Source organism: Pollicipes pollicipes, unplaced genomic scaffold, assembly GCF_011947565.3.
Source record: "Pollicipes pollicipes isolate AB1234 unplaced genomic scaffold, Ppol_2.1 Scaffold_7231;HRSCAF=8579_pilon_pilon_pilon, whole genome shotgun sequence".
In the NCBI taxonomy this organism is placed as follows: domain Eukaryota; kingdom Metazoa; phylum Arthropoda; class Thecostraca; order Pollicipedomorpha; family Pollicipedidae; genus Pollicipes; species Pollicipes pollicipes.
Genome location: NW_023597034.1, coordinates 37231859 through 37257145, shown reverse-complemented (window position 1 = coordinate 37257145; position 25287 = coordinate 37231859). Strand labels below are relative to the sequence as shown.

Sequence of the window (25287 nt, the reverse complement as noted above, 5' to 3'; positions counted from 1 at the left end):
CCAAATAATTTATTAATTTTGATTAAAAAGCTTGGTATTCTACAATATGCGACATCATTTTTACTGACGTCATTTACTGCAAATAATAAAGTTTGCTGATTGCTTCTTCAATGGTGGTTTTGCGTTGCGACAATTCTGACGTTATTGTGATTTGATTTACGTCGTGTCGTCGACCGTCTTAGGGGAGCTGCGGCATCTGCTGCGTTTGGGTGGGTATCGGGGGTTTCCCCAGGTGCGTTTCTTGTTTATATGGGCTACCGTAGGCTAGTTAGCAGTTGTGGTGCTGCTGCGTTTTCATATAAGCTTGTAGGGTCGCCACGATTGTATTGTCTGTATACGGAAAGTTGCAGGCATTTGTGCGCGTCGTGAGTATTGCTACGTTATCATTTTTCTCTCACAGACGGACTGAGTGCAGACGATATTTCACGGCTCGTACATTTTAATATCGCGGATGCTTCAAAATATGTTATAAGTTCTCACTTCCTGCCTAGGTACAGGTAGACATAGGCATCTCATGTTGCAAAACAGCATTGTACATAAATAACCCTTTTGGCAGTAACTGTTGTAGATAATCTGAAAACAGGTACATGTACACTCTAACCTTTAAACTTGAATGATAGCCATAGGTTACATCTAAGCACTTCAGAGACATGACATCATCACCTGTTGGCACCGTTGCCACAATGATGTTATGTGCATGCAGTTTCTCTGTAAAAACCATTTAAGGAAAATAGGAAAAAGAGCCAAAATCTAGCCTAACCTAACCCAAGCTAACTTAATCTAACCTAACCCAACCTTACCTAACATGACCTAACCTAATGTAACCTAACCTAGCCTAACCTAACCAAACCTAACCTAACCTAACCTAACCTAACCTAACCCTACCTAACCTTGCTGCCATCATCCTGCCCAATCTCCCCATTGAATCCCCTGCAGCCCATTTTCTCATTAGCAGCAGTGCCATCAGTGTGACAGAACAGCATTTGGCTGATACCTACTATCATTGTAATTGTTTTATCTTGAAGGTAAGATTTTAAGGTGTCTCAAGAATTTACCTGTTTTATGATCATTTATGGTGTCTGATATCTTAAAAAAACATCAGTTCATAAGCAAATGGATATTGCAGTGTAAGGTACCAATGTGAACAATGACCATTAATTGCAATGAACAAGGCTGGATTTTAGGGAGAGGAAATAGATGAAAGTGGTGAAAATTATGAACCCGCAATGTACCAAACATTTTACAGGCTCATCAAAGGTGTTCCAAACATGTTAAATTTTAGATATCTCCATGACCATTATCTGAAGTAACACATCTCCTCTCAAACCCTGTGCAGCAAGGTGCACTATTAGCAGCAGGCATGTAGATTTTCAACAAAAAATGTAGACTGCATTGTTTCAGGTGGAGAAGGTCAAGTCCATTCAAATCCAGGGAAAATCCAAAGATACTGACTAATCATTGACAATTCAAGCATAATCAATCATGTCATAAGCTTGAGTATGTCATTGGCTTGGCAAATTGAGCCATGCTATTTCCAGTATCAGTTTAGAAGCTTCTGATTGGTTACAGCAGTTAATATAATGTGCAACACATTAATAACAGTGTACAGCTTGAATGTAATCAGAGTCTGTTGGCAAAAAAGAAGAAGTGGACAGCTGAAGCAATCACTAACTCCCCCTCAGCATTTTGTGAGGTTAAATACTGGTAAGAAGTCACCTGTGTCCCTGCGTCATCACATGGTCTATTTTCCATTGGTGACGCTGTGTTGAGGTGTCAGTTGGCCATGGTATGTCCCCAGAGTGTCACCTGCGACCGCTGCTGGGGGTGCGAGGTGTCGGCGCCGCAGCCATGGCCGGAACTGACGTCTCCTCGGACCAGAGCAAGACAAAGCGGCCCTCCAGCAACAAGTTCAAACAACAACAGCTGCCAGCCTGGCAGCCGATTCTGACAGCAGGCACTGTGCTGCCGGCCTTCTTCGTCATTGGCGTTGCCTTCATCCCGATCGGGATCGCGCTGCTGACCTTCTCCAACAACGTCCAGGAGCTGGTGCATGATTACACATACTGCAACAGCTCGATCCCCCGCCACGCTGGTGCGCCATGCGAACAGGTCATCCGCAACAGCTCCGAACCGTGCACGTGCGAGATCGAGCTCAACGTGACCGAGAGCCTCAACGGCCGCGTCTACATGTACTACGGCCTGACCAACTTCTACCAGAACCACCGGCGGTACGTCAAGTCACGCGACGTTGACCAGCTGAAGGGCAAGGAGTCGTCGCTATCCGACTGCTCGCCGTTCGACAAGCTGGATGGGAAGCAGATCGCGCCATGCGGCGCCATTGCCAACAGCCTCTTCAATGACACGTTCGAGCTGAAGCTGCTGGGTCCCGGGCCAGAGCAGACAGTGCAGCTGGTGCGCACTGGGATCGCCTGGCCCTCGGACAAGGAGCAGAAGTTCAAGGTAAGGTGGCGAGCTCTCGGCTGAGCTCTGATTAGGACGTGTGACATGTATGTCCAGAAAGCGTTCGAACTTTTAGACATGCACGTTCAGAGGTGAAGGACATGCCTGACATGATGACATGATTTGTGCTTGATTTTTAACATTAGTTGCCTTAGTTGTCAAATGTATCCCACATTTTTCAGGACTGCAACATGACTGTATGTTGCATTGTTCATCAATACATGTGGTTTGTCTTGGTCGAATTCCCACTGAGCTGTCACGTCGGTGGTCGTTAGTTGTATCCTGTCGTGTGTGATGATGCTTGATCAGGTCAGGTCAAGTCAGGTCAGGTTAGTGGAAAAAATCGACCTGCGATCCCAGGATTTCAAACAGTTAAAAAAGATCATGCTCCCAAAAAGCAACTTTTCCACTCGAGCAAGTCCCGTATAACTGCAGTAATGCTTCGTTTGCTGCATGTCTTCGGTCTGAACGCTTTGGACGGAACATACCTGGTAAAAGCATACTCATACTTGCTGGGCTCTCAGATTGTCCATGCTGAGGCAAAGCTTTCCAAGATTGAAGGAAATGGTTCATGTTTTAAGATATTGAGGCAAGTATGCGCTGTGATGGGGAAAGTTCACTTGTAGCAAGGAAACACGAAAATGTGAAATATGTGTGCATGACATTCCGCAACTTTCTACGTACTTAACTCAACGCCAATTTTTCGGCAGCCGCTATCCATGCAATACCGTGGAGATCTCTGACTTCAGAAAACGCTGTTCCGGCACCGTCTGTGCTGCTTTCATGTGTTGAGCAATAGCTCAGTATTGAGGTAGCAGCTAGAAGCGTTGGGTGGGGAAGCGTTCTTTTAGTGATAGGTAGAGTCATCGCGGGCCAGATTTTCTCTGGGCCCACCCTGTAATCCATTTCCAAAATTTGTGTACGTATCTGTATGCCATGCCGGTCGTCGAGGGCCTCGGAGCTTACACGGGTGTGGTACGGCCACCGGACCGGGACGTGTTCCGCAGTGTCTCACGTCCCCAGCCAGGGGCTTGTGGCTGCCATGTGTAAAGGCGCCTGCTCATGTGACACTGCTCTCGCTCGGCAGAACCCGCCGGGCACCCTCGACAGCACGGGCGCCTTTAAGGACACGGTGAAGCCGATCAACTGGGCGAAGCCGGTGTGGCAGCTTGATCCCGAGGACGCGCACAACAACGGATACGAGAATGAGGATCTGATTGTTTGGATGCGCACCGCCGCCCTGCCCACCTTCCGCAAGCTCTGGGCCCGCGTCAACGACTCTGCCGAGACGTTCAAGCACAGCCTGCCCAGCGGCCTTTACCGCATAACCATCGACTACAACTACCCCGTCTCGTCGTTCGACGGCACCAAGCGCGTCATCCTGTCCACCACGTCCCTGCTGGGCGGCAAAAACCCGTTCCTGGGCGTGGCGTACATCGTCGTTGGCTGCATCTGTCTTGTGCTCGGCGTCGCCTTCCTCTTCATCCACATCAAGTACGGCAAACGCGGGACCGACACCATCACCAGCCACTCCAACTGGAGCGAGCACTAAGCGCGCTGTTGCCGGGCTGGCCCGCCAGGCGGCGCTGCGTGCGCCGCGCGCGTCACTGCGCGCCGCCTGGCCGGGCGCGCGGGCAACCGCGGCCCGGATGTGCAGCCGTGGCTTATCTCCTCGGCGGCGGCCGGCCCTGCTGCCAGCGGACGCGCCGGCGCTGGTTGGCCGCCGGCGCCTCAGTCGCGCCTTACTAGTCAACGCACGCCCCAGGGGTGCTGCTATTGAGCGCTGCTCGCGACGTGCTGGCTTACCCGATTTTACCCCGTGTGCTCCTTGATTTGATCGGGTGTGCGTTGTACCCACTCTTTAAGTGATTGGTGACGAGGATGATGCTGACCAGTGATGGAAGCTCGTCAAACCGTGGGTGATATGCACTCCTTTTACGTCAAATCAGGTTTTTGCGGACATTCCAAAACAGATCGGAGATACGCACACTGAGAATCTTTCCTGCCGATGCCATAACACCAATGTCCAGTTTCTAAAAGCGGCGTGACACGTCGCCTTCATGGATGAGAAAGCTGCGATGCGCGACTACCCAAAGAACGCTATCGCCTCTCGAGTGACATGATCTCTGTCGGATCGGCATAATCTTAGCGTGTCGAGCTGGGAAGATGAGTGCGGTATGTGGTCACTATTGGTCCATATTGTTTCGATGCAGAGGTTTCGTTTCACACCGGCTACGGTCGAGGTTTTGGTGAACTACTACAACTTACGGCCTTGCTTACGGACGGCTGATGTCCCCCTGCACGGGTCAAGAACGCTGAGAAACGGTTATGTGGCGAAGCTACCGAAAGGAAGCTGTTTGGCAGCGAATACCAGAATCGCGCTAGTTCCGGTGAACGATCGTGTGGGCGCGGCCTCACCTGAACCGGGTCCCCTACCCCCCACCCCTCCCCATGCACTTAGAATTAATGTAGGCATGAATGTAATTTTTGGCTTGTGTTAGCCATAGTGCTTCAGTGTCGGTGCTGATGTTGATGTGCTTTTCCGGGTGATTAGACCAAGCCTCTGTCACGGGCGACCCGAAAGGTCAGTTTTACTACCGTCAGCTTTAGAAACGGATTTTCCCATGCGAGGTCAAATATATCGAATGCGTTAGTTGGAAAAATAACGTTGGTGTTACTACCGCCGCATGAAATCATTTGCCGCCCACATCATTTACTGCCGCCTGAAATCCTGCATTTCTTTGCGACTTGAACTCGCGGGGTAAAAACATAATTCCGCCCAGTGGTTCAAGAGTCCAGACCGACTGTCGTGATGCACCCCGGAGCATTAACCTAGTCGAACTATGTTTCCGTTTTGTCATGCCATTTTGAAACGTGACGTGAATGGGCTGACCGTTTGTAGTGTACTGCTGACTACGTCAACCAGAAGCTGGCCACCGACCATGCGGACCTGTTGTGGCGGTTTATGAAACTTGTTTGGTATTGCATTGTTCACATCGGTAGTTCAGTTGCGTTGTTTCAGCCTATATTGGTGTTGCCATTGAACTTACGAAATGTGCCGCGTTTCAGATTTCATCTCCTGCATAATTACGCCACCCTTTCGATGTGCATGACAGATGGAGGCGACAATCAATATCATGTCGCAGACGCACGTACGCTGAAATATATCGACTGCGGTGATCTAGTGATGCTGTCCCTCGTTGGTTAACTAAGGTCCTTGCTTGCCTTTAGTCTGCCTAGAATGTGTTGCTTAGAGCGCGTCCGTCCTTTGATGGCGTAGTTCCTCATCTCGCCTAGCTCGTGCTCGAGTGTTCGTTCAACTGGCTGCTGTGTTCGTCCAACGTCCAGAATTATGCGTTGTTGCCTATGACGCGTCGTCACTGCATGTTACGTTATGTGATAAACACGCAATGAGCAGTCGTTCGCGCACCAATAAACTTTATTTCCATTGCCATGTCTCACTACGATAAAGACTCCAAAAGGCGGACAGCATCACACGGAACAGGCCGCAGGCGGCAAAATTGCCGGCAAGCGCGCCGCAGCGGCCTCGCGAACACCGACGGCACCCGCCCTCCCCGCCGCATAGCCTACTTGGGGCCGAGCATGTCCTCTGGTCGCACCCACTCGTCGAACTGCGCTTCGGTCAGGTAGCCGAGCTTGATGGCTGTCGCCCGGAGCGTGGCGCCCTCCTTGTGCGCCGTCTTGGCGATGTGCGCCGCCTTGTCGTACCCGATGTGCGGGTTGAGGGCCGTCACCAGCATGAGGCTCTCGTGCAGCAGCTGGTCGACGCGCTCGCGGTTCACCTCGATGCCAACCACACACTTGTCAGTGAAAGCCACACACGCGTCGCCCAGCAGCCGGATCGAGCGCAGCACGTTGGCCACCATCATCGGCTTGAACACGTTCAGCTCGAAGTGGCCGTTACTGCCACCGATGCTGACAGCAACGTGATTGCCCATCACCTGGGCAGCGACCATAGTGATGGACTCACACTGGGTAGGGTTGACCTTGCCGGGCATGATGGAACTGCCAGGCTCATTCTCCGGTAGTGACAGCTCGCCAAGACCACAGCGCGGCCCGGACGCCAAGAAGCGCAGGTCGTTGGCAATCTTCATGATGCTGCAGGCGATGACATTCAGTGCACCTGAGACCTCCACCATGGCATCATGCGCGGCCAATGCCTCAAACTTATTTGGAGCAGTGACAAATGGCAGGCCTGTCAGTTCAGACACTTTTGCTGCCACCTTCTCAGCAAATCCCTTCCTGGTGTTGAGGCCAGTGCCCACTGCTGTGCCACCGGCAGCCAGCATGTACACACGGGGCAGAGTGGCTTTGATTCGGTCAATACCAAATGCCAGCTGCTGTACATAGCCACTAAACTCCTGCCCAAGCGTAAGAGGAGTGGCATCTTGCGTGTGAGTCCGACCAATCTTCACGATGTTTTCATACTCTTTGCACTTGATTTCCAATGCATCATGCAGTTTTTGCATGCCTGGGATCAAAGTGTTGTGTATCTCCACAGCAACAGCAATATGCATTGCAGTTGGGTAAGTGTCATTGGAGCTCTGACTCTTGTTGACATGGTCATTTGGATGAACAGGCTTTTTGCTTCCAAGCTCACCACCCAACATCTCAATAGCTCTGTTGGCAATCACCTCATTGGTGTTCATATTTGATTGGGTCCCTGACCCTGTCTGCCAGATTACAAGAGGAAAGTGTTCTTCATATAGCTGACCACTGATAACCTCATCTGCTGCTTTACAGATTGCATCTGCAATGTTTGCATCCAAGCCAAATTCCTTGTTCACCTCCGCTGCAGCTTTTTTCAGGACACCAAATGCTTTGATAACAGGCTCAGGCATTCTTTCATTTGACCCTCCAATTGGGAAGTTGAGCATAGATCTCTTTGTTTGAGCTCCATAATACTTATCTGCAGGAACGTCTAGCTCACCGAAGGTATCAGACTCCTTCCTCACACCTCTAGAAGCCATTAAGGAAGATGTGCTGAACGCTTGCCCACTCTTCCAGTTCCACAACGCCCGTCCCGATCCACGTAGGCTCCCAGCCAACGCCATCTGCAGGCCTGATTCTCACGATTTCCGGCCACAGACGTCACAGACACCCGAAACCTCCTGGCAGGCAATACGTACCGCTCGATACGGAGAGTAATAGGGGTCAGGTGGTTACAAGATGCGGAATGCAGCCAAGTGGGGCAGCCCGCCAGCAATACCGGAATTGACGCCGATCATACACTCCCAGATCTGCGCAGAGCGGTGCGCAGACGGATCTCCGACTGTCGCGCCGGGCAATTTGCCAAGCCAAGAATCGAGATTACGCGACTAAGGCCTGAAATGCCTGCATGTATTTCTATCACTAAACCCAACAGCACCCCAAATATTGAGAATTATGCGTCGTACGGCTCCCACAGGCTTTTGAGAATCCAGACAAGTTATTTTAGTACGCAGCAACCAATCCTGCGCTGTATTTGCGAGCGGAGATTTGCTTTCGTAGCCGCGTATTACTGCCAAATCCTTCTAGATAAATAATTCCATTTAAAGTAAAAACTTTACCGAATTAGTTTATTTTTGCTCAGTAGAATGGCACAAACCAATGTATTTTACCTTAGATTATCATTATTTTCAGTGCTCATGATGGAAGACACGGAGCTATAAGCAATTATGCCGAATTTCGTGAAGAGGCTCACTTATATTTCCTTTTGAGCTGGTAGCTATCTTACGTTTATCACGCAGCTCAGACGAACTATTGGCGCATTTTGTTTCAGGTCCGTTTGTGTTTCACTTCAACGATGGACGCCTGAGCCCGAGAGGCTATGCGCCCTTAACCAACAACAACAACAACAACCGTTTGTGTTTCGGTTTCTGATAGGTGGGAGGGAGTATGTGAATCGTAGCTGTGGGGCTGGTTGATCGCATTGCCCGGTTTGGACTTGCCTTGAGCACATTTCCAAGGTAAGTTAGACTTAGCGAGCTCTTGTCTCATGGAGACATGACTTGCTGATGCAGAAATTCGGTGGATGGGTTTTGTTGTGCCTTTGCAAATCGGTATTACAGACAATGAAATTCGTTCTGTCTGTTCATGTGTGTGTGCTTTACCTTCTCCCCATCGGATTCTCCTCATCCCCTTGATAGCCTTGACTTTTCCTTTCATGACATGCTAGCCAGCCAAAGAACATGCCCATGGTGCCAAATAGTTACACAGCACCAGCATGCTGAACCTTGGTACCAAACCGAGGCCAGGACATATGTACTCTTTTAAGATTAACTCAGAGCTTTAATTTTTTGGAGGGTAATTTTGCATACAGTCTACTTCTCAGCATCACAGTTTCTTCAAGTATTGGTTCTCAGCATCAAAGCTGGTTTCACAGCACACCAAATTCAGCTATAGGACATGCCAAATTAAGTGTTTGTGCACTGCCATCATGGCTGCATTGGACGTCTGAACAGCTACTTCTCCAACCATGTTAACATAGCAGTCATGTTCAGTGTAGCATTTTTTTTTTGGCAGGCTAAGGGATAGGCAACAGGCCTGTCTGCTTCTCACCCCTAGCCCATTTAAGGGCCCTTTCCTTTTTTGGGATTTCCTGTTTTAGATATTTATTATTTGGGATGTTATGGTTATCAGATTATAGCAAAGAAGCCAGTCTACAAAATGTAGCATGCCAGTCATCAAAATATTTTGGGAAAGTGTGATCCTGCTCTAAATAGGGTACCCAACCTATTTGTTTGGGGCACAGCTGATTATTTGATTGCCTGGGGTCTGAAAAAAGTTTTTGTTATCTTATTTCTGCCAACTAATTGTTGATAACCCTGCTATTCTATCTGGGATGTTTAAGAATCACACCAGATTTACCACTAAATGCTTCACATTAAATCTGAATACTACCAGCTTTACAGCAGTTAAGAGAGTGGTCCACATTTATACAGGGGTTTGAACCGAAAAAGCCATGTTGAAGGCCTGAAACTCATCTTAGCATTCATTATGTCATAAAAGCATCATTCATAGTCTACCATTCCATAAGCCACTTGGTGTTTGTTAGCATGATTTCCAGATATGCTGGCTGCCAATTGGCTCAATCAGTGTTGTGCAAGGTAATATGATGAAACCAAACCATGACACCTCAGGGAGCATATTTAATAAGCAGATAATTGTGCTGTGTAGAGCAGTCTTTTCATATGGAAGCTATACTAATAGTTATAAGTGAGCTTATTTCATCATATCCAATGCTTGCTTCAATATCTTCAAATGTGAAAATCACACATTTGAAAAAATACATTGAGCAGATCACAACATGAATGATAAAAAACCTCTCATACTGATGCATGCTTTTCTGGTGTGCAGCTGATTAGGCTGGTTTACCTGTCCAGCGCAATCAGTAGAAGTTAGATTGAGCAAAATGGGTCATGCTTGATCAATGTTTTTGTTTTGTTTGAGCACTTCAACATAATTGATTGTTTTCTGGCCATAGAGGGGTTGCATGAGCAGTCACATCTATTGCCAGACAAGATGATATTGCAGAAATAAAGACAGCTGTTACATATTTATGATAAACATGGCTTATTCTGCCTGTAGGCTGTCTGTGCCTTTACACATTGTCACCTATCTGCCACCCCTATGCTTTCACTTTGAATGCTGTGCAGGGAGGATGAAAGAAGGAACCAAATTCTGATGATTGTTGTAAGCATATAACATGTAAAAACTATCCATTTAATAACATGCAGGCAAACTTGTAGCCAACTTGTTTCTGATTAATGTGGCTGTTTTACTTTACCTTACACATTTTGTGCTATTATTATTTTTCATTTCAGTATGGTTTTGTCATCAAACCATATCTTGTTAAGTTTCCAGCTCTAGTGACTGTCTTCTGGGGGATGCCCATAAGTGTCATCATGAGTCTTACCTGCAAGTCCTATATGTCAAATTACTTCATTTTTTCACTTGCAAGAAATAAGGATTCCACATACAGCTCTTGTGCCGGTTCATCAGATTCATAATAGTCCTTTTAATACAATACTTTTACTGCCTCCAAGGGTAGTGAGAGGGATACTTTTGCTTCATTATTTTCCCTACTGGTAAGGATAATGCAAGAGTACTTGAATCTGACAGGCTTGAGGTATTGCTCCCTGGTGTTTAAGTAGGCTGCATGGTACATTGAAACAGACTGCAACCATAGGGTGTCTGGGAATTGCACCAGTGTATCAACTATCAAAGCCCTCATTGGATCTATTAGCTGGTTCTCCATAAACCCTGCCTGCCTGCCTCGGATAAGCAGGGCTTCGCAAGGGCTCAGGATAAAGCAAGGGAGGGGGTGGGATGTTCAATATTCAATCACCTTTTATGCTACGTAAGATACAAAGTTGAAAAGTTGCTACTTGCAGAAATCAGGCTTGTAATGGAATAACATAGAAATAGTGCCATAACCAGGTATGCACATGCAAGTTAACATCTTAAGCTCTCAGATAAGAACACCATGAGAACACCACGTAAAAACACCATGAGAAAGGACCAAAACACGAACACATGGTATTTGGCTCAGTGAACCCTTCCAGTACCCCCACTGCCATCTCTCGGCGGTTTGGAGGAATGGCAAAGGAGCACCAGGGTGGCAGTTTGGCATGAATAGTTTGGCAACACCTCAACATCAATAAAGGTTTCATGGCACAACCAATCATTGGTGTGTTGAGGAGCATATTTACTTAACAGAAAAGCTTTGCTGTCTAGAGCAGTCTTTTCCACTTTCCATGAAGCATACTGAAAGTTATAAGCAAGCTTATTTTATCATATGTCATGGCTGCCTCAACATTCTAAAATTTGGAGGACTCCCTTTATTTGCAGTGATGACTGCATACCCAATCACGTAAGTCATCACTTCATCAATGAATGTTATAGAGATAATCGGCTTGCATGGTGCCATGTCCAGTTGCATTATACTATGCCTAATTTTGCACCAGATGCAGCTTTGAAAGTTGGGCCTGTCAGTGTATCAGCGCCATTTGTCGTTGTTTCTGTAACATGATTCTGTCATGACATGCCACAGCAAGACAGAATTGCCAAATTTACCAACCCATCTTTTTTTACTGCGGTCAGGGCACGAGTTGGGGTTGTGCTTGTTGGTATGGATGTTTCAAAGGAATGAGCCTTTGGTCCCAAACCTGGCCAGAGGCACTGTTGCTCGTTACGGCTCTTATGCGACCCACAAACTCTGTGGATTCATCCAGGGCCATGTTAGTTGCTTGTCTGACGCCATTGGGCATGGAGAGTGTGTCACCAGTCTGAATCTGGTCTGTGTGATGAGCCTTCTGCCTGTCTCGTACTTGTCTGCGTGCAGGGTGGGCGGGAGTTCTGACTGGTCTGTCTGCAGAATCTGTGGGCAGTCTGACTAACCCGTCTGTAGGGTCTCCAGTCTTCTGACTGACCATCTGCAGTCTGTTGGTGGTGTGGCTCTGACCTGTCTGCAGAGTCTGCCGGCGGTCTGACTCTGGCCCGTCTGTTAAGTATGCCAGCGGCCTGGCTCTGACCCGTCTGCAGAGTCTGCCGGCGGTCTGACTCTGGCCCGTCCGCAAAGTATGCCGGCGGCCTGGCTTTGTCCCGTCTGCAGTGTGCCGGCGGTCTGAGTGACCCATCTGCAGAGTGTGCTGGCGGTCTGACTCGTTCCCGTCTGCGGAGTCTGCCGGCGGTCTGAGTGACTCGTCTGCAGGGTGTGCCCGCGGTCTGACTCTGGCCCATCTGCAGGGCCTGCCGGCGGTCTGAGTGACTCGTCTGCAGAGTGTGTCCGCGGTCTGACTCTGGCCCGTCTGCAGAGTCTGCCCGCGGTCTGAGTGACTCGTCTGCAGAGTGTGTCCGCGGTCTGACTCTGGCCCGTCTGCACAGTGTGTCAGCGGTCTGACTCTGGCCCGTCTGCAGAGTCTGCCGGCGGTCTGAGTGACTCGTCTGCAGGGTGTGTCCGCGGTCTGACTGGCCCGTCTGCAGAGTCTGCTCGCGGTCTGTGTGACTCGTCTTCACAGTGTGTCCGCGGTCTGACTCTGTCGCGTCTGCAGAGTCTGCCCGCGGTCAAAGTGACTCGTCTGCAGTGTGTCCGCGGTCTGACTCTGGCCCGTCTGCAGAGTCTGCCCGCGGTCTGGCTGACCCGTCTGCACAGTGTGTCCGCGGTCTGACTCTGGCCCGTCTGCAGAGTCTGCCCGCGGTCTGAGTGACCCATCTGCAGAGTGTGCCCGCGGTCTGACTCTGGCCCGTCTGCAGAGTCTGCCCGCGGTCTGAGTGACCCGTCTGCACAATGTGTCAGCGGTCTGATTCTGGCCCGTCTGCAGAGTCTGCCCGCGGTCTGAGTGACCCATCTGCAGAGTGTGTCCGCGGTCTGACTGGCCCGTCTGCAGAGTCTGCCCGCGGTCTGGCTGACCCGTCTGCAGTGTGTCCGCGGTCTGACTGGCCCGTCTGCAGAGTCTGCCCGCGGTCTGAGTGACTCGTCTGCAGAGTGTATCCGCGGTCTGACTCTGTCGCGCCTGCAGAGTCCGCCCACGGTGGCGAGATGAGCGGTCACTCGGGCGGCGGTAAGGCGGCCGGCACGGGCCAACCGCCGCAGCAGCAGCACCACGGCGCTATCAACCTGACCAAGTCGGACGAGCCGACGGCGCCCACCACTACGGTACGTCCCTCCAACCTGTCCCCACCACCGCTGTACGTCCCCTCAACCCTCTCCCCACTCCCACCACCACCGGACGTCCCCTCTACCCTCTCCCACACCCCCGGCCCGAACAGGCCTCCGGTCGACGGCAGGGCCGCTCGAATACCGTGCTGCCCGCCAGCAGAGAAAGCTTTTTGGGACAGCTGGCACCCCATGTAGGCGAGGGATGGGTGACACACCCTGTAGGCCACTGGGTGGGCGTTGTCCATTTGTCTTGACCGCGTACGGGTGATCCGGACAGAGTTTTCTCCATGTAAACTGTTGCTGGCAGGCAAGAGCTGTCCAACGACTTACAGCGCCCGCATGGCAGCTGTAGTCAAGGTTAATATTAAAGGACCCACTGCGTGTGGGTGCGTTGCTATGTAACGTATCTGTTACCGGTTGTAGCTGCCACGTGCGGACACCCCAACGTCTACGTGCCGCTCCTGCGTTCGCTGGAAATGATACACGTCTTTCTGGTCTTTTCGAATGCGCCCAAGCACACTGTGCGTGAACAGCCGCTGCGCGCTGTGTCAGACGAGGCGGGACAGCGTCGCAGGCTTGCGCCGCCGTCTGCCGCCTCCCCACTGACACCGGCCGTGGTCGCTAGGCGTGGCTGTCGTCCGGCAGCTGGCCGGGCGGCGCCGGGCCAAGCGGCGGCGGGGCCCGGCCCGCCCCGGCTCGCCCGGCCGGGCACGGCCTGGTGCCGCTGTCGCAGCAGCAACAGCAACAGCAACAACAACAACAGCAGCCAGCCGGCGTCAGCCAGAAGCCAGGTGTGTCCCGTCCAGACGGCTAACGGACGGGCGGGGAAGCCCTCTTCCCTGCTGGGGAGAGCGGAGGGAGGAAACCGTCATTCGCAACTGACCTGCCTGAATGCGGCGAGCTGGAGAAATGTCTTGACCGTGGCCATCGACCTTGACCCCCTTGTCGTGTCAGTTAGGGTAGCGCCGGTCTCGTCGTGTGTGTTATGGTGCTCCTGCTATGCTGTAAAAACTTGCAGTGTAATTCGGCCACGGCGTGTTCACCTTGCATGCCTTCTGCGATCTGTACGCGAGGTCGTGCGGTGCGTGTGCACGTACCCTATGCAGGCGCCTGTGACGCCGCCGCCGCCTCCGCAGCCGAGACGGTGACCGTGCTGAGCCACCCGTTGCTGACGGTGAACCGGACAGCAGTGGGCGTGCAGGGCGGCGGCGCCATCGCGCTCATGGGGGCGCGCCTGTCGCGGCCGGCCACCCCCGGTACCGCTCACATGCAGCCCACCTATCACGTGGCCAGAGGTGAGTGTCCGGTCCGGCACTGACGATACCGCCCGTCCCGCCTCCGCGACAGCGAAGTCGCTACGAGCTGCCCTGCATCGTGAATGGGGACCGGCTGGATCGGTGTACCCAGGCTGTACACGGAGGTGCGGTCCCAGGGCCGTCACGTGGAGCTCCTCTGCTCAAACATAAATAAGATCGATAATTATTCTAGATGAGTGCGGCCCCTTAGACGCTGACAGTAAGAAATTGTACTGACAATATTTTAACTTTGACTTTGTGTTGATCATTGACGTGTAAGCCGTTTCTCTGTGCCTTACTTTTTTATCACACCTAACAGCTCTGGCACCAGCTTTTTGAAATGGAGCTGGCAGTGGACCACCTGGTCGTTGCTGTTTTAGATTACGTTGGCGTTGTTCCCCCTGCTGTGGCACCTGTCCCAAGTATTCTCACTGATGGCCTGGCTGCGCCCCGGCCCATCGCCCCGGCTGAGCCTGTGACGTATCGGCTGACCCGAACTGACCTGAGCCGGCTCGGCAGGCTCGAGCTCGGCCACCTCCTCGCCCCGCGTGATAGGTCCTCAGGCAGTGCGGACCGGCCACCTGCCCATCTCCAGCATCGTGGCCAGCGGCGCCCACACCGTCAGGTGAGCCTCGCCGGCTGCCGCGGCCCGCATCGACAATGGCGATTGGTTTCTGTGAGATGATTTGCCACTGGACCATCAGGTGGTTTCATACGTTCTGCGGCAGATGTCTGTTACAGCTGTCACGCTTCCAACATCGTGCGTCTGAGGAGGGAATGCACACTTAGCTACATTCTCAGACGCAATGTAGCTGTTGGATGCGCTTTTTGGGTTTGTGGTTTTACAGAATTATACGCCTGACTAACGTGGTGAATGGGTGTGGTTTTGGGCGGTGATTTTGGTTTTTAAAGGCTCGCCAGCGTCGAGGGCACTGTGCGTCCATGACATGTTGTTTTCGTTGACATGTTGTCGTTGACAACATGACATGTTGACAACATGACATGTTGTTTCGTGTTCCGCTGTCGTGTCGTGAGTGATCTGAGCTGACGACGGGCGGGTGCAGTTACCAGGTGAGCCACCAGGTGGCACCAGCCGCTCTGCCGGCCAGCCTGGTGGTGCCGGTGACCTCGGTCGGTGCCGGCCCGCCGGTCCTGCCGCGAGCTGCGCCCGCCGCCCCCAGCCCAGGTCAGTGCCGCCAGGAGCAGGAGCCAGGAGCAGCTGTGCCAGGCCCAACCGAGCCCCGCCCCGGCAGCTGGCCGTGGGGGTCCGTTGGTATTTGGCGGAGCGCTCAGTGGTGCCTGCCATAGTTGAACGTTAGGGCTGGTCATTGTCGTGGCTGTGGTCGGAGCGCGAGGCTCGTGGACATAGCCCATTGCTTGTAAAGGGTGGCATGCGTCTCTCAGCTGTCGTCGCAGATGGCATGACCCTTCCGCCGATCCACCACGAGGTGCTGCCGCTTCGTCGATCAGACCAGCGGCAGCGTTTGCTGAGCATTTGTCGGCCGTTGTGCTGGCCTGGCGGCGTTAGCGGCTGGCTCGCGGCTACCACCGACTGCGTGCTATGGTCGGGAGCCGGCCTGACCGTGCCCCGCCAGCATTACTGACCCGCAGCAGTGTACTGCAGCAATAGACTCGCTGCCTTGTTGACGTACAGCGTCCCGTTCCGTTCACACCGCTCTTGTGAAGGCTTCAGACAGGTCCCGGTTGTTCACAACAGTCGTTCGTACGTTTACATTGCCCACTTTCCTCTCTGCCTGATGGGATTGGGCACATTTCGTCTGCTCGGTGTGGGCCCTCGTTGCTCCTCACCTGCATGGTCTCTGGCACTGTCCTGCACGTTATGTCGTCCAGCGCGGGCTCTCACAACATAGGTCTCAAGGGTCAGCCACGGCGCGGCCATGGTCTCTTCACAGGCACCCCTCGAAACGACACCTCCCCTGACCCTGTCCCCCCCCCCCCCTCTCCACCGCATCTTCCACTCGTGCTCTCCGGAGCATGACCACCTGACATCTTGCCTCTGTCCCCAGCTGGCGGACCTTCCAAGATGGCGGCGAAAGCGGCCAAGCTGTCAACAGTGACGATGACACCGGCCGGAGTTGGCGTACGGGGCGGCGGGCCTGCGCGTCTCACTCTGGGTCCACACCGGTGAGCCGGGGCGGCCGCTGTTACATCGCTAAATTCGATTGACTCGTTTACCTCTCGTGTTGCACTTGAACGGGCATGAGGCTGTCGCACAGTATCGAGCGGTCGTGCTGTTTTGTCCCAGTGACAGGCCGGCTGTACTGAGCCGGTGCGGCTGGCCGAGTTGCGGCGCGGCCGTGACCTGACCGTGACCTGGGCGGCAGGGAGTGCGGCCCGGACCGTGTCACCACAGGGGCGGCTGGTGAGTCCGGCCGGCTCGGCGACGCCCCGCCCCCTGCACATCACCCACATCACGGCCGAGAAGCTGCCGCGCGCGCTGGCCGGCGTCGCGTCCCCAGCGCTGCGCCAGGGCGCGCCGCTCACCTACTCCATGTGAGTCGGCGTCGCGGTCTGCTTCACCTGTGAGACGCCCTCGTTCCTGCGGCAGCTGTAGGCGTCCGCTCACTTGCTCCGCCTATCGTGGCGTCCGCTCACTTGCTCCGCCTATTGTACAGCGTTAGCTTACTCCCCGTAAATCGCTGCTGACATGTGCGTGGCCGCTTACCCTGTCCATGCTAGTTAGTTACTTTTTCCTGCACATGAGTATCGGAAGGAAGCGAGATCGCTGTATGTTACCGGAGTATCAGGCACGGCTGCCCACAGGCCATCACCTGTCCTGCCCTTAATGAGCAATGCATCACCGGCACTGTGGTCAGACCTGCCCCCATTTTTGCATGCTGTTCCGCGCCATGCGTGCCAGAGCGCCCCTGTAGGACTCAGAACGTGCTTTTAATTATTTTGGCAGCCTGTGCTGTGCGCAAACACTGCCGGCGCGGTCGTTTGTATGTCGGTCTGGTGACGGCGAGTCGGTTGCCGTCAGATTGCCATCCGGCCGTGGTCAGCAGCAGGTGATGCGCGGCGCGATCCACCCGCTCATATCGGTGCCAGCGCCGCCTGGCGGCTTCACCGTCAGTACAGGTGCGGCCGGCGACCGCGGCGAGCCGCAGCCGCTGACGGTCAAGGCAGGGCCCTCGTCCGCGGCCGGCGGCACCAAGGCCGCGCCCGTCGGCCATCCGATCACGATGCCGGTGCCGTGGACCGGGTCGGGTCAGCAGGGAGCGAAGGTGAGCGCAGACACCGGTCTCACCAACCTTATGACGATGACAGGAAACAATGTCAGTGTGTCTTCCTTAGGTAATGAGCCGGGGCTGGCATGTGGATGCCAGCATGCAGCTGCCCTCTCTTGGGCCACAGGAGCATAAGTTAGCTTATCGACGTTTGGTTCTCCCCTGTTCGTGTTGTTCCGCATCCTGGTGAGTGGGCCGACCTGCACGGCTGCCTCTGTCGGCGCCTGGCCGTACATCGGCGGGTTGTGAGGACGCGCGTGCCGTTGTGCTGCGGCAGGTGATCACACAGCCGGCGCACGGGCCGGCACTGGCGCTGCCGCAGTTCCTGCCGGCGCACAGCGGCACCGCCGTCCGGCCGACGGCCGCCAGCTCCGCCGGCCAGCCGCCGGCCTCCGTCCCCGCCGCTGCCGCCGCTACCGCCGCTGCGCAGATCACCGCCATCCCCGTGGCCAAGGTGGGGGCGGCGCGGCACACGCAGCGACGTGCTCAGCGGCCACGCTCCGGCCGTGACTGAAGAAGCCCCTGTGTCCGCTGGGATGACCGGAGACGCCCCCTGCAAACGCTGGGACAACCGGACCCCCTGTACTCGCTGGGACGACCGGAGACGCCCCTCTACCCGCTGGGACGACTGGAGACGCCCCTGTACCCGCTGGGACAACCGAACCCCCTGTACTCGCTGGGACGACCGGAGACGCCCCTCTACCCGCTGGGACAATCGGATATGTCCCTGTACCCACTGGAACGGCTGGAGACGCCCCTGTACCCGCTGGGACGATTGGAGACGCCCCTGTGCCCTCTGGGACAACCGGAGATGTCCCTGTACCCGCTTGGACGGGTGTCGTGTTGGATTGCCAGGCGTCTGGCGAAACAGTAGTTTTCATGTTTCCCCTGTTTTCCACAACTGCATTTTAGCATGTTCTGTGGTGAGCGTGATTTCCGGTCTTTGCATATGGTTACTGTCTACAGCTGGTAAGCTTTAACTCACGTTACACGCATGTGTATATCACCATTGGCGTTGTGTAGCGATCGCTTGCGTACTGTGGCCACGGTGCACATTGTTCCGCATTGACGCTGTGTGTGTGCCAGCAGGTGCTACCGCAGCAGCAGCAGCAACAGCAGCAACAGCAACCGCAACAGCAGCAACAGCAACAGCAACAGCAACAGCAGCAGCAACACCACCCATCCAGCCGCGAGCCGCCCCCAGCCAGTGACGCCCAGAGGCACCCAGGTACGCCTCGTGTCCGCCCTGCGGTCATGCTCGCCGCCGCGGCGCCTCCGTCCTGTGAGTCGCCCCCGGCTCCGGTTCCGGCGCCCTCGCCGGCTCCGGCTCCGACGCCGGCTCCGGCTGCGGCGCCGGTCTGTACCGAGTGGTCGGTGTGTGTGGACGTGGAGCGGCGCTGGCCGAGCCTGCGGCCGCCGCGCGCTGACGGCTGCGCCGCCTCATCGGCAGGCGAGCTGCCGCTGGCGCCGTCGGCACTGCGCACGACGCCGGCCTACGGCGTGCCGGCCGGCGTGGTGTACGAGCACACCGGCTACGGCGCCGTGCGGCCGCCGGTGCCAGGTGAGGTCGTCCGCCGCAGAGGTGTCCCGCCTGGACGGGGCGGCCCGGTCTGCTAGCACAACGCATGGCTTACCAGCGTTTGCGACGTGGCTTGGCATGTTTCCGTGCCTTAATTTTCTAGGCCGCTGCTGTAGCCAACGGGAAGTGATGCCTCGAGCAGCATGGCTGGGGACCAAGGCAGCGCTGTTGAGGGCCAGAGCAGTGCGGCTGGGGACCAGGGCAGCGCTGCTGGGGGCCAGAGCAGTGCGGCTGGGGACCAGGACAGCAGCGGCTGGGGCCCTTGGCAGCGGCGGATGGGGACCGGGTAGCAGCGGCCTGCAGAGCCGCCGTGTCAGAGCCGATTGATAGTACGGCGGAGCCTCCCACGCTACGCTACCGCGACAGGCGTCTATGTGTTAGATGCAGCTTGTGCTGGCGCTCCTGCCGCGCCGTGCCCATGGCCTCAGAGCATGCGCTGGCACCGGAGCCTACAGGCGTGTGCGGAGAGCCGCCTCCGGGGCTGAGCGGCGCAGTGCGTGTCTGCTCTGTGACCGACCGGCGATGTGGCGACAGGTCCGAGCGGGACGTCACGTCTGAGCCGGCCGGGGGAGGGTCGCCCGCAGCCGCACGCCGCCTCGCCGCAGGCCGTCAAGATGACCTCCCCGCGACCCAGCATTCTGAGGAAGCGCGAGAGCGAGATGTAAGCCAGCGGGCCGCGGTAGCTGGCGTCGCTCCGAGCCTTGAGCGCCCGGCTGCCGTGTCTAGTCAGACAGAGCGTCCCTGGATGACTCATTCTTTAAATCTGCTTGGAATTGCGAAGCTGGCGTTGTTGGACCCACCAGCGGCACCAAGCATCAGAACATCATCTTTGTCGCCGAACATCATACGGCTCACTCACCACTTGGCGGTTTTCGTGCTCTAGCGGTCTGTCCGTCTGTGTGGGATCCACGTATGGAAAATGTTGTGTGTTCTGGGCGTGGTCCATCCAGGGCCGTTGTGCGTCTCATATCCGGTGTATATGCGGTCATTGTTCGTGAATCCGGTCTGCGACTGACTTGCATGAGCGGATCTGGCTCTATTCAACACTTCGTGTCCGCTACCGTGGCTTATGACCTTGTGTATGAGATGTCTTGGGTGCCGGACCGCTGCACACCCTAGATCTGGTCCATCTGACCCCGCGTGTGCCGGGCCGGCTGCAGCGCCGTTCAGCTCCTGCCCTTGAGTCCACCTCGTGTCTGCCGGCCGCAGGACGGCTGGCCGGGCCGTGCGCAACCTCAGCCAGCAGCTGGCCGTGGCCGTGGGCGGCGGCGGCGGCAGCAGCAGCGGCACCGGCGCCGGCGCCGCCGCCTCGCCGGCCGGCTCGCCCCATCGGCCCGACTCGTCTGGCCACTCGTCCAGCACCATCTCGGCCTCGTCGTCGCCCGGCGAGCCGGCGGCGCACGAGCCGGCGGACGAGTCGACGGCGACGGCGGCCGCGGCCGCGGCCGTCGGTACGCCGCCGCTCGGCCTCAGCCCGCGCAAGAAGCCGCGCAAACAGAACCTGTGAGTGGGGTCGCAGAGCCGGCAGCGCTGAGGAATGGTCGCATGGCATAGCTGTCGGGACATATTGTCAGAAGTATCTACGAGCTGGCTAGCAGAGTGTAACTGCACCTCCAAAAGGACCCTGCGTTGCCACCAAGCCCATGTTTGAATATTGTGCACAATGTGGTGCTAGCCGCTGCTTGCGAAGGGGCCTTACGTGATCAGAACGGGCTCGGGATCTTGTCTTATGATCCGCCGTGCGCTGTACGACCAGGGTAGTCGGTGCGCCCTAAAGGCCAAATCATCACATAATTCGCCGCCTGACGCCGCCGCCGCGCTTGCTGCAGTGCGTCCAAGGCCGCCGCCGCGCCGGCCGTCTCCTTCCCGGCGGCGCCCTTCGACCCGCACGCCGCCAGCGACGACGAGATGGAGTTTATCCGCGAGCACACGCGGCAGCCAGCGGCGGCGGCGGCTACGCGAGTGCCGGAGCCGCCGCCGCCGCCGCCGCCGCCGGCGCCGCCGGCCAAGCGGCCGGCGATGTCGCTGCTGAACGCGATGGGTCCGCGCACCTGGCGGCCCGCCGCCAGCCACTTCGTCAAGTACGCTGATGTCCGCGGCAGAGACGAACGGCGACCCACCATCGCCGACCTGGCCAGCCAGCGTCACATCGCGCAGAAAATCAACGGCTGGAAGATTCACCACATCTCCGGTGAGTCCCGGAGGGGGGGGGGGGAGGGGGCTCGCGAGGCTGAGAGACCTTGCCAGGTGACATTTTGATGTGCAGTGTCAGGTGACGTGGTTGGACGCGTTTCGTGTGGGTGCGCAGATCCTCGGTGTGTGAGGTACGAATGTATCACTGTCTGCTCTATGATGAGATAAGTTTGATGATGGCTCGATGACTGATGCTGGGGCATCATGCAAGCTGTCTTCGACTGGACCAGTCTGATGGTCGTGGATGGACTATCCGGGGAGACTTGAATGGCATGGGGTCGCCATCTCAAAGCACTGGACCTCACAATTCCCTCTGTAGCCCTAGCTAGACAAAATGCACAAAGCGAAGCTAGCTCCGTCCTGACTTTGTTCCTATTGATTGCTGAGCTCGGTATACAGACAAGCAGACTCTCTTAGTATGTTATGTGGGCTTGAAGGTTGGTCACACATTGCGTGGGATAATTTGATGACAGAACATGGGAGTACATGTACCGAAAGACCAATACCAGGGCTCTGCGACCATGTGTAGACGCATGCAACGGAGGACGCCTGTTTTGCAGCGTATCTGCAGTAGTTGGCTGGCTGGGTGACTCCGATGCCCCTGAGCCGATGGTCCAATCCCGGCTCATCAGACGGCGCAGCTGTCTCGCACGGGCCGACGGTCGGTTCGGTTGTCGACGCGGCTTCGGTCGCCGGCCAGCCGGTGGCGGGGCTGGAGGCAGTGTTCGGGGGTCAGCGGGCCCGATTCATCGCTCAGACCGCCGCCCGGTTGTCCCGTCCAGGCCGGGGGGAGGGGGGCCAGCCCGTGCCCGAGGCTCGCTTTCTGATGCGATTGGATTGGATCGCCGACGCCGGCTTTGGTATCTGTTCGCCGTAGCTGAGTGCTGATCAGGGAAATGAAGTCTGTTGCCGTCGGAAATTCGGCGTAACGATTTCTCGTTGCATAGACCGACGCTCCTGTAGATAATGTGCTCGATCTTCGGCCCACTCGGCAGCGAGCCGGCGCGGCGCCTCGGGGGGCCGCGGCATCCGGTGGCATTATGGAGTGCATGCAGATGCCGAGGGTGGTCATAACTTGGAAGCTGCTGCCATTCGAAAAGTTAGCTTTGCTGTCCGTCAAACGTGGGCTTCGCATCAAGACTTCGCGAGTGCTGCAGTAGAACGCTTGTTAGTGGGCCTTTGTAGACAAACAAGGCCATTTGGAGTTGGTGAGTGGGGCACTGTGCGCGTTTCGGAGAAATGTCGTGTTAAACCCGCAGACGCAAGTGGGACAGTTTTCCCGCGGTGTAAAACAGCCGCCGCTAGTTAAGCGTGAGTTAACTGCGTGTCGGCGAGCAGCGGCCTTGATGGAACGCAGTTGTGGGGAGACGCCCGAGCATCTAGCTGATGACGCCCCGGCCGGGCGCGTGTGCCCTGCGTGTCGCGGAGCAGCGGCCTTGATGGGACGCACTTGTGGGGAGACGCCCGAACATCTAGCTGATGGCGCTCCGGCCGGGCGCGTGTGCCCTTGTGGTGACGGCCCCTGCCACGGCTGCCCCCACATTCTAGCGACGTCCTTCGCCATGCTCTCGTAGAGCGTGCGTACACTTCCAGACGCACTGTCAGGCCCGAGGTCCGTCTTCGGGGCGCCAGGAAAGGGGTGCACATCAGCGAGCGGGGGTATGCGTCAGGAGGGGGACGCCACGTTGGGGAGGGGGATGCGTCGGGAGAGGGGCGCCTTGTCAGGGGGCTGCGTCAGGAGAGGCGCCGCGTCAGGGGGCCGCGTCAGGAGAGGGGTGCCGTTTCAGGAACGGCCAGTTGGGCTTGGACGCTGGTGCAGGCTACGGCCCCCACTTGTCTGGCCGCGACATTGTGGCGGCGCGTGTGTCTGCCGCCGCCGCGGATCCCCCGGGCGCTGCCTCAAGGCCGACCAGCTCCCTGCCCCCGCCCTCCCCCGCCTAACGCCTCCTCCGGCGCCGCCAGGCCAAATGGAAGAGCTGGCCGAGGTGGAGCGCACCGTCCACCGGCGCCTGAGCGAGATGCTGCGCACCTCCGAGCGCATGTCCTTCAGCCGGCGCGAAGACAAGGAGATCACAAAGCTGAACGAGCTCATCAAGGTGGGTGCAGTGCAGACTAACGCCGCGCCTGCCGTGCTGCCCGGCGCGTCCCCCTGACCGCGTGATTCGCTGTGCCGTGTGATGCCCGCCATGCCCGCGCTCATGGTGGAGACAGCTCTGATAGCTCGATGGGCCTGGTGCCTGTTGGCGGCGTATGCGGCGCGCGCCACGTGCGTGACACATATCGGCGAGATCGATGGCGTTTATTCGGCGTCTTCCCTGTCGTTGCGTCGTCCGCTATCCCATGTAACGCTGATCTAGCCGCCTGTTCACCTCCTTGGTCGATGCAGTGTCGATGCAGCTATGATGGTCGATATCAAAGTCGATGCGTAGTCTTAGTGGCTTTGTCTATCAGCTGCTCGGATGGCTCGGCCTCGCTGGGAGACCAGCAGGCAATGTCGAAAATGAGGTAATTAAAAAAAATATTGCGTGAAACCGGACTACGGGCAGTGGGTGGCACATTGATTGGCCCATTTGATGTGCAGATAAACCCACAGAGTGTTGGATTGTTCTGTGCCCACACTCCACAGAGAGTGTCGTGTAACGATATAGATTGGTTAAAATGAAAGGTAATGAAAGCTAGCCTTGATGCTTGAGGTGACCAAGTATGCACAGTAGTTGGGGCATTTTGTGCAGTACAGTCAGTCATGGTCGCTGGGTTGTGACTGCTCTAGGAAAAGACGAGACATATCCACTTGTGCCAATCGCAAAGAAAAATGACATCAATCAATGAGTGGCGTTTTTTTCGTTTCGTTGGGTGTCGTGAGAAAGCCCATCTTTTCTGCACTTAGTTCTGCTAAACCGCGTACGTGGATACTGTTATGACCTACGACCGGGCCGGAGGGACGTCCAGAGGGTGTGTGTTCGAATGTGCATATGTGTTGGGGGTCAAATCATTCCATTGCTCCCGTGCATCACTACATGGATGGATGTTATCCTAGAAAGAAAAGTGGGCGCACAGCGCTCGCCGTCTCCCCCGTTCCTGCGTTTTCGGCCACTGCATTCAGTCGTGTTGCATATATGCCGGGATGCCCTCATGAATGTCGCGTAATGCAATATGCAATATGCAATATGCAAAGTAGTGCAAATGCAATGCCTGGACACCCTCCGATGGATCGCCACGGCCAATGCTCGCATTCTACACCCGATGATACTGCTTCCACCTGCTGGTTCCGGCCGCGGTGCCGCCGGCCTCCCCTGACCTCCCTCCCCCCTTCCACGCCGGCAGGGAAACGTACAGCGCAGCAAGATCCTGCGCGACCAGCTGAGCGAGGCCAAGGTGCAGATCACATCCGTGTTCGAGCACAAGCCGAGCATTGAGCAGGCCATCGAACGGTACGGGCGCAAGCGGCCCTCGCGCAAACGTGACCGACGCTGAGCCGGCCGGGTCTGCCGAACGGATCTGGTGGGCGGATCCGGTGGTGGGCCGATGGTCGGAGATACCAGGAACGGAGAGGCCTGCTGGCGCGGCGTCGGTCGCGCGGGCCGGCGTCTCTGGCCAGCTAGAGCTGGGGTCGGAGCCCCCGGCCGGCCCGCCGCTGACCGGCCCGCGGGCCCGGCCGCCGCGCGCGACTGCGGTGGCAGAGGACAGCGGAGCGGGTGCAGCGCCGGCCGGCTCGCGTGCTGAGGTCGCTGGCGCGCGCTGGGCCGACCCGACGCCAGCCCAGCCGTCGGTGCCGGCCCGTCGGCGGGAGCTAAGGCCATGACGTGACGCACCGGGGTGTTATGCGTTTGACCTGAACCACAGTGACCG

The 25287-nt window shown here is 56.2% G+C and overlaps 4 protein-coding genes across 6 annotated transcripts; 3 read left to right on the top strand and 1 right to left on the bottom strand.

Annotated features, from left to right (window-relative positions):
* Positions 1-156: 156 nt before the first annotated feature.
* LOC119109445 (cell cycle control protein 50A) lies at positions 157-4054 on the top strand. 3 transcript variants are annotated; one of them, XM_037233065.1, is made up of 3 exons: positions 157-209; positions 1799-2460; positions 3548-4054. In XM_037233065.1, exons 2-3 carry the CDS (start codon positions 1849-1851, stop codon positions 4010-4012), a joined length of 1077 nt encoding a protein of 358 aa, XP_037088960.1. In that variant the 5' UTR covers positions 157-209; positions 1799-1848; the 3' UTR covers positions 4013-4054. The 3 variants fall into 3 exon arrangements, with proteins under 3 accessions (XP_037088960.1, XP_037088959.1, XP_037088961.1); XM_037233064.1 differs by having other exon boundaries at positions 174-232; XM_037233066.1 differs by lacking the exon at positions 157-209 and adding an exon at positions 290-365.
* Positions 4055-5871: 1817 nt separating this feature from the next.
* Positions 5872-7949, bottom strand: LOC119109444 (fumarate hydratase, mitochondrial). Its single transcript, XM_037233063.1, has one exon. It carries the CDS (start codon positions 7533-7535, stop codon positions 6048-6050), a length of 1488 nt encoding a protein of 495 aa, XP_037088958.1. The 5' UTR covers positions 7536-7949; the 3' UTR covers positions 5872-6047.
* A 5931-nt stretch (positions 7950-13880) lies between these two features.
* LOC119110073 (translation initiation factor IF-2) lies at positions 13881-20428 on the top strand. Its single transcript, XM_037233815.1, has 11 exons — positions 13881-13914; positions 14260-14418; positions 14938-15043; positions 15483-15604; positions 16446-16563; positions 16764-16932; positions 17420-17663; positions 17707-17714; positions 18097-18120; positions 19122-19227; positions 20406-20428. The coding sequence occupies exons 2-11, from the start codon at positions 14346-14348 to the stop codon at positions 20426-20428; spliced, it is 993 nt and encodes a 330-aa protein (XP_037089710.1). The 5' UTR covers positions 13881-13914; positions 14260-14345.
* An 827-nt stretch (positions 20429-21255) lies between these two features.
* Sap130 (Sin3A-associated protein 130) lies at positions 21256-25077 on the top strand. The gene is made up of 3 exons (XM_037234103.1): positions 21256-21436; positions 23401-23534; positions 24763-25077. The coding sequence occupies exons 1-3, from the start codon at positions 21265-21267 to the stop codon at positions 24910-24912; spliced, it is 456 nt and encodes a 151-aa protein (XP_037089998.1). The 5' UTR covers positions 21256-21264; the 3' UTR covers positions 24913-25077.
* The last annotated feature ends 210 nt before the right edge of the window (positions 25078-25287 follow it).

Bases quoted from the DNA above. Each gene is read 5' to 3' on its own strand.
- LOC119109445 (XM_037233065.1), top strand. From the start codon at position 1,849: ATGGCCGGAACTGACGTCTCCTCGGACCAGAGCAAGACAAAGCGGCCC. The intron at 2,461-3,547 runs GTAAGGTGGCGA...CTCGCTCGGCAG, and splicing joins ACAAGGAGCAGAAGTTCAAG to AACCCGCCGGGCACCCTCGA.
- LOC119109444 (XM_037233063.1), bottom strand. From the start codon at position 7,535: ATGGCGTTGGCTGGGAGCCTACGTGGATCGGGACGGGCGTTGTGGAAC.
- LOC119110073 (XM_037233815.1), top strand. From the start codon at position 14,346: ATGGGGGCGCGCCTGTCGCGGCCGGCCACCCCCGGTACCGCTCACATG. The intron at 15,605-16,445 runs GTCAGTGCCGCC...CTCTGTCCCCAG, and splicing joins GCCCGCCGCCCCCAGCCCAG to CTGGCGGACCTTCCAAGATG. The intron at 18,121-19,121 runs GTGGGGGCGGCG...TCGGCAGGCGAG, and splicing joins CCGCCATCCCCGTGGCCAAG to CTGCCGCTGGCGCCGTCGGC.
- Sap130 (XM_037234103.1), top strand. From the start codon at position 21,265: ATGTCGCTGCTGAACGCGATGGGTCCGCGCACCTGGCGGCCCGCCGCC. The intron at 21,437-23,400 runs GTGAGTCCCGGA...CGGCGCCGCCAG, and splicing joins GAAGATTCACCACATCTCCG to GCCAAATGGAAGAGCTGGCC. The intron at 23,535-24,762 runs GTGGGTGCAGTG...CCACGCCGGCAG, and splicing joins AGCTGAACGAGCTCATCAAG to GGAAACGTACAGCGCAGCAA.